Raw genomic sequence first — 18,175 nt, 5'->3', positions numbered from 1 at the left:
CTATTAATTGTATCAGTAGCATGGGATCTTCTTAGTGTTTGGGTAATTGCCAGGTTCTTGTGGCCTGGTTTGGCCTCTGTTGGAAAAGGATGCTGGGCTTGATGGACCCTTGGTCTGACCCAGCATGGCAATTTCTTATGTTCTTATGTTCTTAAGATGCAGGTGGATAGTAGACCTCTGTTTCTTTTTTCCTTTCATGATCATTATCTGATATTACCTGGAATTATATTATCCTCCCATTTCAATTTGGTGGATTGGTCACATTGACGGAATAATTTTCCTTTTTTTCTTTTGAAATATAGTTTTTTGCTGAATTACTTCTTAAATGCTGTCATGAACAAGATGTTTATTCTAGGTGTTGTACTTTAAAGTGATAAAAAATATGTAATTTTAAAAGAAATACAAAATAGGATTATGAAGAGCAAGGGATACTGGCATTTTGGAATGATTAAATATTTGGGGAGTAAGAGTTCTTTTCCATTAATACAGATGATGCAAAAGTAGACTTTCTGCAGGTATGTATCTTTGTACTTGCATGGTAGGTAAAATAACTTTTAATTTAAATACATTTTCCTCTATATCTTGAATGCTAGTTTCTGGTCTAATGCTCTTGGCTGTCACCAGAACTCTGTTGGGCCCTATCAGGGAGCAGATTATGTAGCATAGGATCTGATAAACAGAGTGATGGTTAGGTATAATTCATAGTTCTTGATGCACTCATAAGCTAAATTTCAGAGGAACTTAAACTGTTATTGTACCAACATCATGTTGACAAAGCTATGTAATAAGCCATAGATTTATATATCTACTGAGATTCTAAAAGAAATATACAGCAAAACAGCAACAGCTAATACTTCTTTCAACCAATCGCACTGTAAAGATTTTCTCCTTCAGGACACTACATAGAAAACCATTACAAAATTTTCAAATAGCAAAATGGTTTTTAACTTACCTTCCAGCGGACAGGATTGATTGCCTTTATCTGTTCATTCATATTTTCTTCAACATTAAATCTGTTAATTACAGAATTTAATTTAAATGCCACACCATAATCTCTGCACCACTTCCTTAGTTTTAGCAGATTTTCAATGTGATTCTTCTTTCCTTGGCCTCGGCCAATTAACACATTGACATCCTCATCAAAGCTGTCACAGGAAACAGCAAGAATATCTAAATGTTCACCTGAAAAAGCAAGGCACATAAAAATCCTGTTTACCATAGCATTCATGTCCCTAAATTTAAAATAAATTACCTTTTCAGGAAAGAGAATTTTAGTGTTGATATTTTTGAGACAATTTCTATACGTTTCATTGTTAAAAGTACTTATCTTTATTAACAGGGTAATTTTCAAAGGAAAATGTAAATGTAAGATACTATTGTAGCAATTTTCCAAAGCTCATTAACCGCATTAAGTGCAGTTATCACGGGTAATACCTTTTGACAATTCAATGACGCCATTTTGGATTGAGTAAGCAGCCGGCCAGGAGCCTAGGGGGCACTCCAGGCCCCACTAGACCTGCAGATATGCCTGGGGGGGGGGGGGGGGGCGCAGAGGTGGGCTAGGGTGGATTAAGGGTTTGGAGGGATTTGGCAGGCTGCTACTATGGGGGGAGGGGGATTGCATATTTTGATAGGAAAATAATATGGCTTGAGGTTTTATGAGGTAAGCTGCATTATTTTATTTACATAAAATTACCTAATAATGAGCTACTTTGCATGCATTTGAAGGCTTATGCATGTAAAGCAGCTCATTAACATACTCATAATAACATAGTAATGACAGCAGAAAAAGACCAGATGGTCCATCCCGTTTGCTCAGCAAGCTTCTTATGGTAGTAGCTGCTGCTCTGCGCTGGTTATCCCCAAGCCTTATGTTAAGGGTAGCAATATTTACAATCTAAACCAAGCAACTGACAAGCCTATTACAAAATTGTTTATACAGGGTGTGCAGCCTTCATGATAATTTAGACAATGCTGCTTAAACGTGCTTTGCTTTTTGGACTTGGCCCTAGAAGCAGTCCTATGCTTATCCCTACTGTCTGCATATCAGTATCACAGGCTGTAAAAGTCAGAGCCTAGCATTGGCTGTCATCTCAATCTAATTCCCCTCCCCCCCCCGCCAACAAAGCAGAGAGCAATGTTGCGGTTGCATCACAAACCTTGGGCTAATTGGTTAAGGGAAGTAATCCCCATGCTTTCTATTAAGGTTAGTAACTTCCACTCCATGCAGGTTACCCCCCAAGCATTCTTCCATTTCCAACCTCTAGTCTTTAGGGAACTACAGGGTTTATCCCTTTTGAATTTGTTTATTATTTTTGACCTTGCTACCTCTTCTAGAAGGGCATTCCAGGAATCTACCACTCTCTCCATGAAGAAGTATTTCCTGATGTTTGTTCTGAATCGTACCCCCTGGAGTTTCGTTTCATGACCCCTAGTTCTACAGTTTTCTTTTCAATGGAAAAGGTTCAAATATTTTGGGTAAAATATTGCATGATATTGCTGCAATAGGCATTTATCATATGATAAACTGTTTTTTGTGTAATAAATACTAACAAATTTAATTTACAAGAAAAAGGAGAATGTGATACTGACTGTAACATAATAAAACAGTAGAAAACAGTAGAAAAAGACCAACTACCCCATCTAATCTGTGCAGTTATTCTGATCTACTTGTTAAAGATATATCCCAGCCACTAGCCACAGACGTTTGACCACTTGTAGGATACTGCTGTTTATTTATTCCACTTCCATCTCACCTTCAAGCCAAGCAATAATTTAAAAAAAACACCAAAACTAGTGAGGCTGTTCACCACATATTCAGCTTCCAAGGGTCCCTGTGGCCTTGCTGGACAGTAACTGGCTACTTCCCATCTTCAGGCACTGACCCAGTTGGTTTCTGGGTAATTGTTGCATGCTGGTACTAGCCTGGCTAACCCATGACCTATGGTATTGCTATAACTCATTCTTTCTTATCTGCCTCTTGTTTTCTCCATATCGTCTTTCTAGACAGTAACTGGCCACCACCAACTTGCTGACACCAACCCAGTTGGTTTCTGAGGCATTGTGACCTGCTGGTACTAACCTGGCTACCCAATGGCCTGCTGTGTCACTTGGTTTACTTGACTTCTCAGTCTTATTTCAACCACTGCCTTCTACATCATACTTAAGGATGTCCAGATTCCATTGCAAGTGCTGGCCTCCCCACCTCCCCTGATAGGCTATCCCAGGCTCTGTCAAGTTCCTCTTTAATTCTTACAATCCCATACTTATTTTCAACATCCAGGCCCTCTTCTCTTTCTTACTACAAAGTTTTGTAACATCTATTCAGTCACGAAAACTAGTGAGGCCATTGCCCAAAAACTTCTGGCCTCCCTCTGCTCATTGATGCTTGTGTTCTAAGCATGGTCACTCCCTGCAGGTTTCTTCAGCCTACTTGGAATCCCAATGCAACTGTACCATCACTGTTAGGGTTGTAGCCAGGACTCTGTGCAAGTTCTCCCAGCCTTCTTGGAAGTCTAATGCAATAGTACTGCTGTTGTTAGGGTCATAAGCATGATAGGTTACACCAGGGGGGTAGTTAGAGTTTAACCATGGCAGCCTAATGAAGACCTACCACTGCTGTTGGAGTTTAACCAAGTCTGATGCAGTTGTATCTCTATTTTCTTATCATTAGCCTAGGTCTTCCCCTTTCTGGCCTTCCATATTTCATATGCCTGAGCCAACACTCAAACCCTCTCCTTCCTTTCTTTCACCTGTTACCCTGAATTATCTGCTTTCTGCTCTTAACATTGGGTTTTCTGTATATCCCAAGGATATTTCAATTGTGTCACAGTTTGGTTGCCAGTTCCTCCATTAGGCTATTCCAGGCATCTACTGCCTTCTCAGTAAAAACAGTATTTCACATACAATATTTTCTTTGCATCTTCTCCCCTGCAGCTTCAAATCATGAGCCCCTAGTCCTTGAATTCCCTTTTGTATGGAAGATTTCACCTTTCCATTCATTATCAAAGCCTGTAAAATGTTTGAACATTTATTTCATGTCTCCTCAGTCTCTTCTTTGAGGAAAGAATAGATAGAAACATAATAGATTGTCCATTCTCATTGTTCAATGTGTTCTAGGTTGTGGCACGATAATGCTGGGGCCCATTACCAGTGTTTGTTATCTGAAAGGTAGCTCCTATGCAAACTGGGGGCAATTTTCAAAGTCAATTATGCACATCAAACCAGGTGACATGCATGTGAATGGCTGTTATAAAACTGATCCTTGCTCAATGCGCATAAAAGTATGCATGTCACCCAATTTTGCAAATATTTTTAGGCGCACTGAGGAGAGGCATTCTTGGGGGGGGGGGGGGGGTTGCAACTTGCCTGCTCACTTTTTGATTTGAAAAAGTGAGGAAATAATTTTCAAAGCAGCTAACTGTGTAAATGTAACAAACTATCAAAGCAATTTTCAAATGCCCATTCACGCGCTTAAAATGCATTTACACATGTAAAACGTATTCACAATTCAATGGTATGTATTGTAGCAATTTTCAAAAGACCACTTACACACGTAAAAGTGCATTTACACATGTAAAGCACAGTTTTAAACATGTAAATCCTTTTGAAATTATCCCTATGCACTTAAGTAATTGCATAAGTTATGCCCTGCTTGGAGCAGGGCATAACTTATGTCCTGTGCATGCTCAGCTAATTATCTGAGGATTTTCAAAGCAAATTTACGCACGTAAGGTTGCTTTGAAAAATCCTTGGTAAAGTCGGCATGCGCCATTGTACACGCAGACTCTAAAGCTATGCAGAATGGTATAAAATTACTTTCTTTGTGCATTAAAAACTAGTTGGAAAATCATGCTGCATGGAGCACAGTCCCCTCTTACCATAAGGAGAGAGGAATACGATGGTAGGAACGTGAATGTGCTCTGCGTAGCATGACTTTCCAACTAAGTTGCTCTGCGTAGCATGACTTTCTAACTAAGTTGTGAGACCCTCTAGCCCTGTCAGCAGATGAGTACGCAGCAGCAGATAAGTGCTACTTGCCAACTCCCCCTACTGGCTTGAGGAGAGCATAGAGGGGGCAGGAGGAGGAGAGAGAATGATTTTGCGGCCTGCTCCCCTTCCTCTCCTGCATCAGCAGTTTTGGGAAGCAGCCCCCCCACTTTCCATGCCTATTCAGAGTGCGATCAGCTTGCTTGAGAGTGAGGACGGCCTAGGCAGCCCAGATTTTACCACTTCCCAACTGCTGGCACTCGAGGCTGTCACCTAGTTTACCTAGTGCTTAGGCCAGTCCTACTTGAGATTGGATTTCAAAAGGCAAGTAATTCAATCTAAAATTCAAACTCTCTATGGTGACTTCTCTCCAGCCCTTGGGATGGGCAAGGGGAGCTGTGTCACTCAGGTATAGTCACTTGGGGCACAGGAAGGAGGTTAAATAATGAGGAAAAAAAAACAAGAAATAAAAAAGAGGATAACTAAAAACCTAAAATCAGGTCGCTAGATCCCTGGATTGTGAATCACAGATCACAAAGCTGAAAAGCTAGTTTGCCTCACTTCATCTTAAACTAGAAATAATAAACTATGCTTTAAAAACAAGTTAGTTCTTAGATTGCATTTACAATTTTCATATGCCATCATTTCTAACAAAATAAAACAATGTGCATATCAAATAAAACTGCTGTATGTGCAAGCAGGAGAGAGCAGGCTTTTAAGGGTGATATCTAAGTTAAAGTTCTCACCATAATGCTTGAACCATTTCTCAGTGATTCTGCTCCCGTTGCTCACGATGCTGACACTTGGCACTTTTAGCTCCTCTTTGCAGAACTGAACTAACTTTCCTACAAATTCTCCTCTTTCAGGCAGAAATGGCTCTCCTCCAGAAAAGTTGATTTTTTCCATGCCTGCAAAAAAGAAAAGTTTATGATGTAATGAAACTTGAAGATTCTATAATCCCACTAAGAAAAATGTGTCCTTCATATTAGGATAAAAGTAACTTTCTCCTCCAAATATTCTGATATATGCTATTATTAGCAATGCCTCACCACACATGAATTACCTGACTGTAATGCTGCTAGGTTAAGGACAAATATTGTTAAACTCAGGATTTCCAAAGGGGCAGAGGGACAAGACCTCTTGGATACAAAAAGCAGGCATAATCTTGTTGGAAAGGAGAAACACAAAATTTACCAATCAGTTTAATAATAAAAACTGTTTACATCCCGTATTTTTCTAGAGCACTAATAACTACTATAAACAACTCATATTACTCTGATGAAAACAGCAAAAACATATACTATAGGTTCATGCTATGCAACCTTCTACTCGTTGGGGATGATATTAAGAAAAAAACGGAGCTCCTAAATTAGGTGCCATTTTCAACTGAACTAAGGGATCTAAGTTTTCAGCTGAAAATTCAGTTAAATTGAGGACCCTAAATTTAGGCCTATTATTCATTTTCTTAGATTTAGTGCCCTAAATTGGGTGTATAGTTCTGAAAACCACTGCTAAATGCCTATCTTTACTTCCTCTTCCTAACTCTGCCCTTGTAGGGACCTAAATTTAGAATCCTACTGAAACTAAGAGCCTAAATTTAGGTACTCAGCTTTAGTACATTTTCACAATGGCAAATTTAGGAGCCTAAATTCTTTGAAAATTGGCCCCTTCATTACTACTGGGAGAAGATACTTGGACAATGATTCTAACTTTCTAATAGGGAATTAGAGCTTCCTCCCACTCACTTTGAATGAAGGTTCAGATCTGCTAACACATGGCTTAAATGTACTTATTTAACCACTTTTGACCCTTTGGAATGTGATATTATTTAATTCTGGACTCACATAAAAGGATTTGGATTCATGGAAATATATCAGGAGCATTCAAAGCTATGTGCATCTTTGAATACGTTGAATATGTGTAAACCTGAAAATATTCATGTCCAAGTGTGGATCAAAAAGATTACTAGGACTGGGCAAGACTGTGTGGTAAATTTCAATGTGCCATGCATCTGCACATGTGCGAGTGTTTGCCGGCACGTGCACATGGATGCACCAATTTTATAACATGGGTGCATTTATGTGCGCATGTTATAAAACTGGCGACCCGCATGTACATGTGTGCACAATTTTATATTGACATGCGCATGTGCATGCAAATGCTGTTTTGAGTGGGTAAGTGGCAGGGATTTTAGTAGATGCGCATAGCAACACATTAAGCCTATTTAGCAGTTCCCTCCCAATTTGCCCCAGTAAAAGAAAGGACTTCCTAAATCCCCTACCTAACTAGCCTCTCTTTCACCCTACTAACCCTGACCCTAACTACCTTTTTTTTTTTAAATTTATCAACTTACACACAACCCATTGCAGAAGCAAGTTACATGATTGTGGGATCCCGGTGTGCACTAGTGTGCATAACTGACTGCATGCTGCAGTCCCAGCCCACCCATGCTCCACCCAGACAATGCCCTCATCCTGCCTTTTTTTCAGCCAAACTTTTTTCTGCATACCACATTCAATTTCAATTGCTATTCAGATGCCCAGTTTCCTAGTCTCGCTAGTCTTTCTGCAGTTCCTCACAATCCTCTGTTATTTTAACGGCTTTGAAAAATGTTATCTCATCTACAAACTGAATCACCTCACTTGTTGTCATTCCCTTTTCCATATCATTTATAAATATGTTTTAACAGCACAGGTCTCAGTACTGATCCTTGTAGTACTCCACTAATTACCTTTCTCCATTTGGAAAACTGACCTACTGTCCTACCGTCTGTTTCCTGTATTTAACCAGTTACCAATGCACAATAGAACATTGCCTCCTTTCTCAAGACTTTGTAATTTCCTGAGGAGTCTTTCATTTCATGGGGGACGTTGTCAAATGCCTTCTGAAAATCCAAATACCTGGGGTGGTCAGCTCCAGTCCGGAAAAGCTATAAACAGGACTTATTTAATACAAGGAATACATTTCTAGGCTTCCAACATGGTAGTTTTAAACAATGTCCATGCCTCATGCAAAATTAACCTTTGCCACTGCTCTTTTTAGTTTTGTCTTCCAGATTCCTTATTCTATCAGTCACCTTATTTGAAGTTATATACTGCTACAGTAATTTTACTTAATCGCCCCCCTCTAGTAATTATGTTAAATCTAATTGCATTTTGATCGCCATTGCTTAGCAGCCTCATCACAGTAACCCCTTGCAGCAGGTTGAGTATTCCATTGAGGATTAAATCTAAAGTAACTGCCCAACTGTTTCATGAAGCAGTCATTTATGGCATGTAAAAACTTAACCTCTTTAGAATGTCTGGATGAGACATTGAAATCTCCCATTATTATTATGTTGCCAAATATATTTGCCTTTCTCATTTTAGTTAGCATTTCCCAGTCTGTTTCGTCATCCTGGCCAGTGGATTGTAGTATAAACTCGCTACTATACTCTTACCCATCAAACATGGATTCCACAGCCATTGTGTTTCCCTCAGATATTTTGCCATGCTTGACTCTATGTCATCCTTTACATATAGTGTTCTCCTCCACCAATTCAATTTAGCCCTGTTACATCGATACAGTTTAAACCCTGATATCACATCCAATTTTATAACAGCTGGCATGTGGGGGTATTTTGTACATGTGTGATCAGACCTAATTATCAAACTAGGCCCACACATACCTTCACTTGGCAAAGGTGTGCATATTTACACCTGCTAGAGAAGAGGAATAAATGTCCATGTAGACATTTAAACACATACTTTTGAAAACTGAAAGTAAGTATAAATAAATACCCCACTCCAACACCACCCCGGCAATGCATCTTTGCCTACAAGTATGCACAAAATCACATTCATGAGTAATTTTATGCATTATCCCCCCCCCCCCAGGTAATTTTCAAAAAGCCATTTTATATGCGTATATGCTTTTGAAAATGACCTCTATAATGCCTATATCCTTGTACAATGTCAGGTATTTTAATACCCTGATCTTACTACTCATGACTCCAGCATTCACATCCAAAAATGTTAAAGTATTTTTTAAATTTGTATTTCTATTTCTAGATACAGGCAGCAAATTAATTTACATCGTGTACTCTTTATCTATATCCATATGGGCTACTTCAGTCTTTACTACAACCTCTCTACTGGTAAAATCTTTCTCTGTTTTGTAACTATTCTTTAAAGATACCTCTGTCTATACCATGTCATCTGAATGACTACTGGCTTGGCTTTCTCCATAATCTACTTGAAAAAGTTGCTCTATCTCTTTTTAAATTGTTAGCAGCTGAGTTTCACCCTGGTAAAGGTGGAGCCCATCACATTAGAATAGTCTCCCCCTTCCTCAGATTGTTCCCCAGTTCCTAATAAATTGAAAGCCCTCTTCCTTGCACCATTGTCTCATCCACACATTGAAACTCTGCTTCTTAGCCTGCCTCAGGGATCCTAAACATGAAATGGGGAGCATTTCTGAGAATGCAACTCGGAACATTTTGAATTTCAATTTTCACCTAAAAGCATACATTTATCCTCCAGTACTTCTCTCCTGCACCTTCCTATATCATTGGTACAGACATGTACCAGCATAGACAGGAACGCCCCAGCACTCTCTAAAATCTTATCTAGATGAAGCATATTTGCCATCTTTGTACCAGGCAGGCAAATTACTAAGTGATCTTGCCAGTCACCCAGCTATTTACATTCTTAATAAGTGAACTGACAACTATAACAGCAGTCCTAACCCATTCCTTTTAGGCACATGCCTCTGTAGACACATGCTCAGTATGAGAGGACAAGACATCACCTGGAATGCAGGTCCTAGTAGGATCACCTCCTGCCACACCAAGGTGATGATCTCCTTTCAGGTGAATTTGCTTCTCCAATAGCAGCTTATGGGCTGTTAGTCTGGAGATAGGACTGCTCCACTATGTCCCTGAAGGTTTCCTCTATATACTTCAATATCTATCTCAGCTCCTCCAGATCTACCACTCTGGCATCCAGAGACTGTACTCATTCCCTGAAAGCCAGAGCATGGGTGCAAACATACAACCTCTCGCCAACAGGTAAATAATCATACATTTGGCAATTGATCCAAAATACTGGACAGCCCCCATCTCATTACTGTACTTCTGTCTGATCTTAATTTTCTTTGAGCTGTTAAAGTTTAAAGTGGTTTAAAGGTTTTATGTCATTCTGTATAGTTACACAAGAATGTCTATACAGTACTAAGTTATTCTGTAAAAAACATAAAATGCCTATGCCTTATTTTGTTCCAATCGTTTATTGTAAACCGATGTGATATCTTGGATCGAATGTTGGTATATAAAAGTAAATAAATAAATATTAAGTATCTTTCAAATGTAAAGGTTTTTAATTTTGATAAGGGATTTTCAATCTGATTATTAAGTGTCTTTTAAACCTGTGAGAATAACTTTCAAATAACTGTGCATGGCAGTATATATGTGTGTATGTGGCCATGGGTAGTTTTACCATAATATTTTATAACATGTGCATATCATATATGCACATGTTATAAAATATGAGGTTTTTTACACCATAACATATGTGTGTATTAGAGATGGGTTTAGTTGCACTGGGTCGTGTCGGGTTTCAGTTTGGGCGCTTCGTGGGAAAATTCGTTTTCCCACAGATCGTTTTCCGGCAAAAACTAAGCTGAAACCCAAACCTGGAAAAACGAATCAACAAAAAAAAAATTCAAATCAGAAAAAACCCCACCCCAACCCTTCAAATTTACTATATTACAATCCCCCCACCATCTCGATTCTTTCCCAAGACTTATTAAAATCCCTGGTGGTCCAGTGGGGTCCCGCGAGCAATCTCTCCCTCCGGGCTGTCGAGCCTGCTATGAATCAAAATGGCGCCGATGGCCCTTTGCCCTTACTATGTCACAGGGGCTACCGGTAAACAAATGCAGGAGCGAGAAACTGCACTTCAAGCATTCAGCAACAACAGTCTTAAGACTTGTTTCACTTTGGTTTCACTTTGGTTTGTTGTTGTCTTATTACACATGCTTTCACCTTAATCTCTTTTTCAATTTATGTAGCGATGTATGCTGTTTATCTGTATCCGATGTTTGCCTTCCTATTGGCTGAAAGATTTTTAACGTTGTATAATTGGCTGAATTTTTTGGCGCCTTTTCCCCGGGTTCTTTAAATGTTTGGTTTCGCTGGCACAGCCCGCTCTCCTTGCAAATCATAATATTCACAAGCGCAGTGCTGTCAAGGCATGAATGTGGTTGGAAAAATTTCCTGCATGCTTTAAATCTTGGAGTATTTGATCCTGCTCGGTCCTTAATTATGTTCTTAATCGCGCTTTTTATGAATTTGCCTTTTGTTAGGACAAAGCTTCCTCCGTGTAGTTAATCTGACGCTGCTGCAATATGGTGTCATTTCCCGACTTCAGTTTAAATGGTTGCACATAAGGCTGTAGATGTTTTGCTGTAAGGGATAATTTTTTGGCTGTACGGTTTGTGATTGTGTTTAAGTTTGTTCATGAAGTATTCTTTCAAAAATTTTTCTATAGCTTTTATAATCGGGTGCCAAAGACCTGTATCTTTAATTTCTTTTATTTATTGTTATCCCCTTTTCTATTTTTTTACCTTTATAAGTTTGGTTGAGTTTACCAACCCCGCACACTATATATTTCTGTTTTTCTGTAATCCGCCTGCACTTGTCTTCCCGATTACTTTTTCACTCACTGTACTTTTGGACTGGTCACTTCGCTTATTAAATAGAGGTTTATCTCATTATGACTGGCCAAAAATCCTGGCGCCAATTTTTGGTTTCTTTAAATGTATAATCTGTTCCTTCTTTCTTTGTAAAATTGTATGTGAGTATTACTTTGAAAGTATTACGTTAAAATAATATGTGTTATGATTTGATTATGAATTTCTATCTGTGTTGTTCAATTTTGGATCCTTTGCCATGAGTTCCCCCCATTTAAATTGTTCTTTCTGTTACAGCTTATGAATTCCGCTTTAAATACGTCCCTCCCGATGCAGCCGCGTTTGGCGAAACACGGGTCCGTGTCAGGGAACCCTGTCTAAAACTGTGCCTGCTCAAAGCAATGGAGTTGCCGCCAATAAAAAGTTAATTTTACAACTACTCTTATGTTGTTTTGGGACTCATTAAACTCTACTGCATTTCCCGATTTGTTGTTACAGGGGCTACCAGTGCCATTGGTCGGCCCCTGTCACATGGTAGGAGCACAAGATGGTGCCAGCCATCCATTGCCCGACGGCCCGGAGGGAGAGATCGCTAGCGGGACCTCACTGGACAACATGGCTTGTAAAATAAATACTAGTGTAGATCTGCTCACAGCCATATGTGCATGTTTATGCTACTGCATGCAGTTGTTTGAAAGTTATCCTCCCAGACTATAAATGAGTGTCCTCAACTAAAATTGTTTTTATCTTCTAATAACAGAACATCTGAGATGGCTCTGTCTTTTACTTAAGATTTTGCTCTGTATCTTGTAACCTGTACTTAGGCCTGATTCACTTAACTTTTTTAACATAAGAACATGCCATACTGGGTCAGACCAAGGGTCCATTAAGCCCAGCATCCTGTTTCCAACAGTGGCCAATCCAGGCCATAAGAACCTGGCAAGTACCCAAAAATAAAGGGGCGTATCGCAAATTGCGATAACAGCTATGCAACGCACTATTAACCCAATTTGGGCTACATTGCCAGCATATATCGCGGTTCACGATGTTTCCGGACAGTCTGTTTCAGTATGGGAGGCCCACCTAGTAACTCGAGGTGGGGATTAGGTATGAGTGTAGGGGTTGGGGGCCACTTTGACATTTAACATGAGACGTACGAACAGAACAGTGGTCTCTTGTGAAGATTTGCTGGCCTTCGGAGTGAGGAAACTAACTCCAAGATGAGATTTGGGCAATGTTCTCTCCACCTAGCTTGTTGTTACCCAGGTAGAGAGTCCATGCTACCATTGCTAATGGCAGTGGCTATTCTCTAAGTGAAATTAATAGCAGATAATGGACTTCTCCTCCAAGAACTTATCCAATCCTTTTTTAAACACCACTATACTAACTGCACTAACCACATCCTCTGGCAACAAATTCCAGAGTTTAATTGTGCGTTGAGTAAAAAAGAACTTTCTCCGATTAGTTTTAAATGTGCCACATGCTAACTTCATGGAGTGCCCCCTAGTCTTTCTACTATCCGAAAGAGTAAATAACCGATTCACATCTACCCGTTCTAGACCTCTCATAATTTTAAACATATCATATCCCCTCTCAGCCGTCTCTTCTCCAAGCTGAGAAGTCCTAACCTCTTTAGTCTTTCCTCACAGGGGAGCTGTTCCATTCCCCTTATCATTTTGGAAGCCCTTCTCTGTACCTTCTCCATCGCAATTATATCTTTTTTGAGATGCGGCGACCAGAATTGTACACAGTATTCAAGGTGTGGTCTCACCATGGAGCGATACAGAGGCATTATGACATTTTCTGTTTTATTCACCATTCCCTTTTTAATAATTCCCATAGACATAGAATAAATGAAAAACCATAGTTATTCAGGCCCAGTAGAAAGCTAGTTCCTTTATAATTTTCAAAGAATTACAAAAAATTAAAATTCAATAACCTTGTTTTAAAATAAAGATATTACTCTAGCTATTTTCCAATCTATTGCTATTTTATGTTGCTTCCAACAAAGACTTTTCTTTGTTTAATCTAGTAGCTTTTCCATTTGTACTTTTTCAGGAATACTTCTTCTTCTTGTTCCATAATCAGTAAATCCACATCTGTATCCTACGTAGATCCGTTTGGAGCACTTGCTATATGTTTTGGATTATATCATAAACATTTTTAGTGTTCTATTCACTAATCCTTTTCAGCTACATTAGTCTGTGCTTAATCACTTTCAAAACTATTTAAGTGTTTAAACAAGAGTGTTTAAACAAGAGGTTTAAAAGATTTTCCAAAAACTGTTTAAATATATTCAACTGTTGACAAAAAGAAAAATTAATTTTCATTTTTATTTGTTTAAATGGTTTAATTATATACTTGTAATTGTTATGAATAAAGACCAAAACAGTATTCAGAATAGATAACCTTTAGTAAAGATATAGATGAAGAATGGGAAAATGTTAAGAAACAATAAAGAAGACAGCTTCTGAAGTTTTAGTGAAGAAAAATCAATTTGTAAATAAAAAATATTTAAAACTCCAAAATAATGAATTACAAAAAAATACAAACATATGCATGCTTATGTACTCATGTTATATAATTGGCGCGTCCATTTGTGCAGGCCGGGTAGCACGCACACATGGACGTGCGCGCGCAGCTATTAAAATCTACCTCACAGTATTTTAATGCTTTCTTCTTACAACAAATATACTAAATGACGAAGACAATTATACAATTGTGTATTAGATATGTGATTCAGCCAAACCTTTTGCGGGCCATCCATTGATCCTACCATGAGACAGGGGCCGACCAATGGCACTGGTAGCCCCTGTCACATGGTAAGGGCAAAGGGCCATTGGTGCCATTTTGTTTAATGGCAGCCGACGACCCAAGAGGGGGAGATCGCTCCCGGGACCCTGCTGGACCACCAGGGACTTTCGGTAAGTCTTGGGGGGGGGGGGGGGGCAAGTCTTGGGGGGTCAGGAGGGTGTAGGATTGCAATTAATTAAATTTGAAGGGTTGGGGGGAGTTTGTTTTTTTTTAATGTGCCCTTTCTCCCCCCCAAAAAATAAGAAAACTGCATGAAATTTCGTGGGTTTTCCTATCGTTTCTCGACCCTCCCGAAACACGACGAAATAGGAAATATCATCTATATTCCCTATTTCGTTGCAAACGAATGCACATCCCTATTGTATATAACTGAGTAAATCAAAATGGTAGCGCATGATATGGAGTGGCTATCTTAATAGGGCATGAAGAAATAGAATAAGAAGTTATGCTTGTGATTATGAGTATGAAAATCTCAAGTGACCACTTCACTGTAAATGGAGTATATGCCTCCTGAAGTAAGAAATGATAAGTAAACTGAAAAAGTTGATGAGGCATTACAGGAACAAGTGACTAAGGGGCGGATTTTAAGAGCCCTGCTCGCCTAAATCCACCCAAATCCGGGCGGATTTAGGCGAGCAGGGCCCTGCACGCCGGTGAGCCTATTTTACATAGGCCTACCGGCGCGCGCAGAGCCCCGGGACTCGCGTAAGTCCCGGGGTTTTCGGAGGGGGGCGTGTCGGTGGCGTTTCGGGGGCGGGACCGAGCGCAGCACCGTTTTGGGGGCGTGTCGGGAGCGTTTCGGGGGCGGGTCCGGGGGCGTGGTTACGGCCTGGGGCGGTCCGGGGGCGTGGCCTCACCCTCCGGACCCGCCCCCAGGTCACGTCCCGGCGCGCTAGCGGCCCGCTGGCGCGCAGGGATTTACGCCTCCCAGAGGGAGGCGTAAATCCCCCGACAAAGGTAAGGATGGGGTTTAGACAGGGCCGGGCGTGTGGGTTAGGTAGGGGAAGGGAGGGGAAGGTGAGGGGAGGGCGCGCGCCGGCTATACAGAATCCATAGCCTTGCGCGCACCGATCCCGGATTTTAGCGGATACGCGCGGCTCCGCGCGTATCTACTAAAATCCCGCGTACTTTTGCTGGCGCCTGATGCGCCAGCAAAAGTACGCCTATTCGCGCGGTCTGAAAATCTACCCCTAAGGGCCTCATTTTCTAAAGTATCGCAGACCTGCGATACTTTAGAAAATTGCGCTAATGTGGGGCGGGGGGGTCGACCAGGGGGGCGGTCCTGCGCTAGCCAGCAGCGATCGCACCGCGGCGGTGCGATCGCTGCCGGTTTCGCACCCGATAGCGCCACCATAGAAGGTGTAGTTATTGAGCGCGAACTAGGACACGGAAAGACCCTTACCTTTTCGCTGGCAGCGCCGTCTTCGCGGAGTCAGCCCCGGTGACGCCCCGACTCCTCCTCTTCCGGGGCCGACTCCACCCCGATTTAGGTAGCGCAGGCATGCGCTTCCTTCGCAGGCTATCGCAGGCTTGCACTAACAGCACAAGCCTGCGATAGCCTTGGTAAATAAGGCCCTAAATATACTAAAAGCAATTATTTAATTAAAGCTGGAGATCTTTGGGGGTAAGTCTCTCATCAGCCCATCTGCACAAGTTGCATCACTTTTCAAAGCCTGTATTCACTTTTAAATTACCCCCTCCTAAACTACTTGTACACAATTATGCCTGTCAATTGGTGTGAAGGACATTTTCAAGGAAATTACACATATCACTTTTGAAAATCCCAAAGTGTGTGAGTAAGCCAATACCCCTCCCCCAACTCCACCCCAGGTATGCCTCTGTTCAGTCCAGGTAAGCCGAACACCCATACAGAACACATGCACACACAGTTTCCAACTTATCATGCATGCTGTTTTATTATTATTATTATTATTATTATTATTAAAAATGTATTGCTCACACTTTTCACTGCTCAAAGCAAGTTACAGAAAAAAAATCCATACATTTAAATCACATAAAACAAGAAAAACAAGCCAAATGATCAAATCAGCATCTCGTCAAACTTGTGGAAATGGCTGAGAAAATGACTCTCTTGATGCTATGGTTGGGAGTCTATTCCCGTCTCATAGGGACATTTGGGGGAGAAGATTACAAACTAAAGAAATTTGAAAATTTAGGAGCCTATGTACTAAAGTTCCTTGAAACAGTCTACTAACGCAGGTTAACGCGCCAGTATTAGCAGATGTGTTACCAGGACCCTTACTACACAGTGCACTAAAAGGAGTACAGCTTTCAGTACTTTGTGCATTACAAGCAAGGATTTTTTTTCTTAACAGATGCATTTGCATTAGTGCAGCCATGGATGCATAAACCTAACTATACCTGTGGGTGGTGTGGAAGCAGTAACATATTTCCATGCCACTATACTGTGGTATCCAAAATAGGAATAGTGACAGGTAAACACAAAACTAGAAGAGAAAACAATTATATATATATATATATATATATATATATATATATATCAGTAAAACACATTTAACGCCTGAGACTACAGAGAATACAATAGGCTTATAATGAACAATTCTCAGGTTTCTAACCAGGCATGGAATGGCATCTTAAGCTAAGTTTTAGAAAGATGCAAGTAAACCGGCTCACCTGCTTCCTTCAGCATTGAAAGTCCTCTTTTGGCTTCTTCAAGGGGTAAGACAAAGGATGTTTTTGCTGTGTGGAAGCAGAAGCCGCATTTGTAGTTGCACTGCCTGGTGAGATGATAGTTGACGCTGGTGGGGATGACAGACATTTCCTGCTCTGGGTTTACGTGGATATTCTTGCTCTTCTGAGACGGGGCGCTTCTTGCACCCGCCACAGCTTTCTTCTTACCCCAGTCCCTGGGCCAGCTCCAAAAAGTAAGCATCTTCAGGATGAGCAACAAGAAGCCTAGCTTCCTCCCTAGAGCGATCAGTGTGTCTTTTAGAAACTCTGATGCAAAACACGACATTGTTTTATGGAAGCAAAGTCAAGCTTCTTTCACTGCCAGAGTGCTCTGTGTGGAGGTTCTCTTAGGAGAAGCATTTTCTCCCTCATTAAATATAGGTGTGTGTTGATACGGCATGTGATATGTTTCCTAAATACACACCCACTGTGTGCATCAGAGAAGTTTAAGTTTCACATTCTATTTACAGAAAGTGAAACTTGAAGGTACTTATCCCTAAGGTGAGCTATTTGACTTAGGAACCCTGGAAACTGGAAGCAGGATGGTTTACCTTCACATCTTTTCTTGTGTCAGAAAGATAAATCATTTTCCATTTCCCCCCATTTTACACAAGTTCTTTAGTTCACTATGAGGTAGATCTTTAAACAATACGCGATCGCGTACTTTTGTTGGCGCACCAGGTGCAAACAAAAGTACGCTGGATTTTATAAGATACGCGCATAGCCGCGCGTATCTTATAAAATCCTGGATCGGCGCGCGCAAGGCTGCCGGTTTTGGGCAGCCTGCGCGCGCCGAGCCGCGCAGCCTGCCTCCGTTCCCTCCGAGGCCGCTCCGAAATCGGAGCGGCCTCGGAGGGAACTTTCTTTTCGCCTGCCCTCCCCTTCCCCTCCCTTCCCCTGCCTAACCCCCCCCCCCCCTCCGGCCCTATCTAAACCCCCCCTTACCTTTATTTCGTGATTTACGCCTGCTAGAAGCAGACGTAAATCTACG

The 18,175-nt window shown here is 40.9% G+C and overlaps 1 protein-coding gene across 1 annotated transcript in view; it reads right to left on the bottom strand.

The window, feature by feature from the left end:
* RSAD2 (radical S-adenosyl methionine domain containing 2) overlaps positions 1 to 17,745 on the bottom strand; it is a 35,780-nt gene extending 18,035 nt beyond the window's left edge. Inside the window, exons 1-3 of the mRNA XM_029595818.1 lie at positions 17,128 to 17,745; positions 5,736 to 5,897; positions 953 to 1,182 (exon numbers count right to left, since the gene is read on the bottom strand). Of these exons, the coding sequence (XP_029451678.1) occupies positions 953 to 1,182; positions 5,736 to 5,897; positions 17,128 to 17,470 (735 nt within the window). The 5' untranslated portion in view covers positions 17,471 to 17,745. The remainder of the gene's footprint in view (positions 1 to 952; positions 1,183 to 5,735; positions 5,898 to 17,127) is intronic.
* Between the last annotated feature and the right edge of the window lie 430 nt (positions 17,746 to 18,175).

The sequence above is a fragment of the Rhinatrema bivittatum genome, chromosome 3 (genome assembly GCF_901001135.1).
Source record: "Rhinatrema bivittatum chromosome 3, aRhiBiv1.1, whole genome shotgun sequence".
NCBI lineage: Eukaryota > Metazoa > Chordata > Amphibia > Gymnophiona > Rhinatrematidae > Rhinatrema > Rhinatrema bivittatum.
This window is presented reverse-complemented; position numbering and strand designations above follow the sequence as displayed.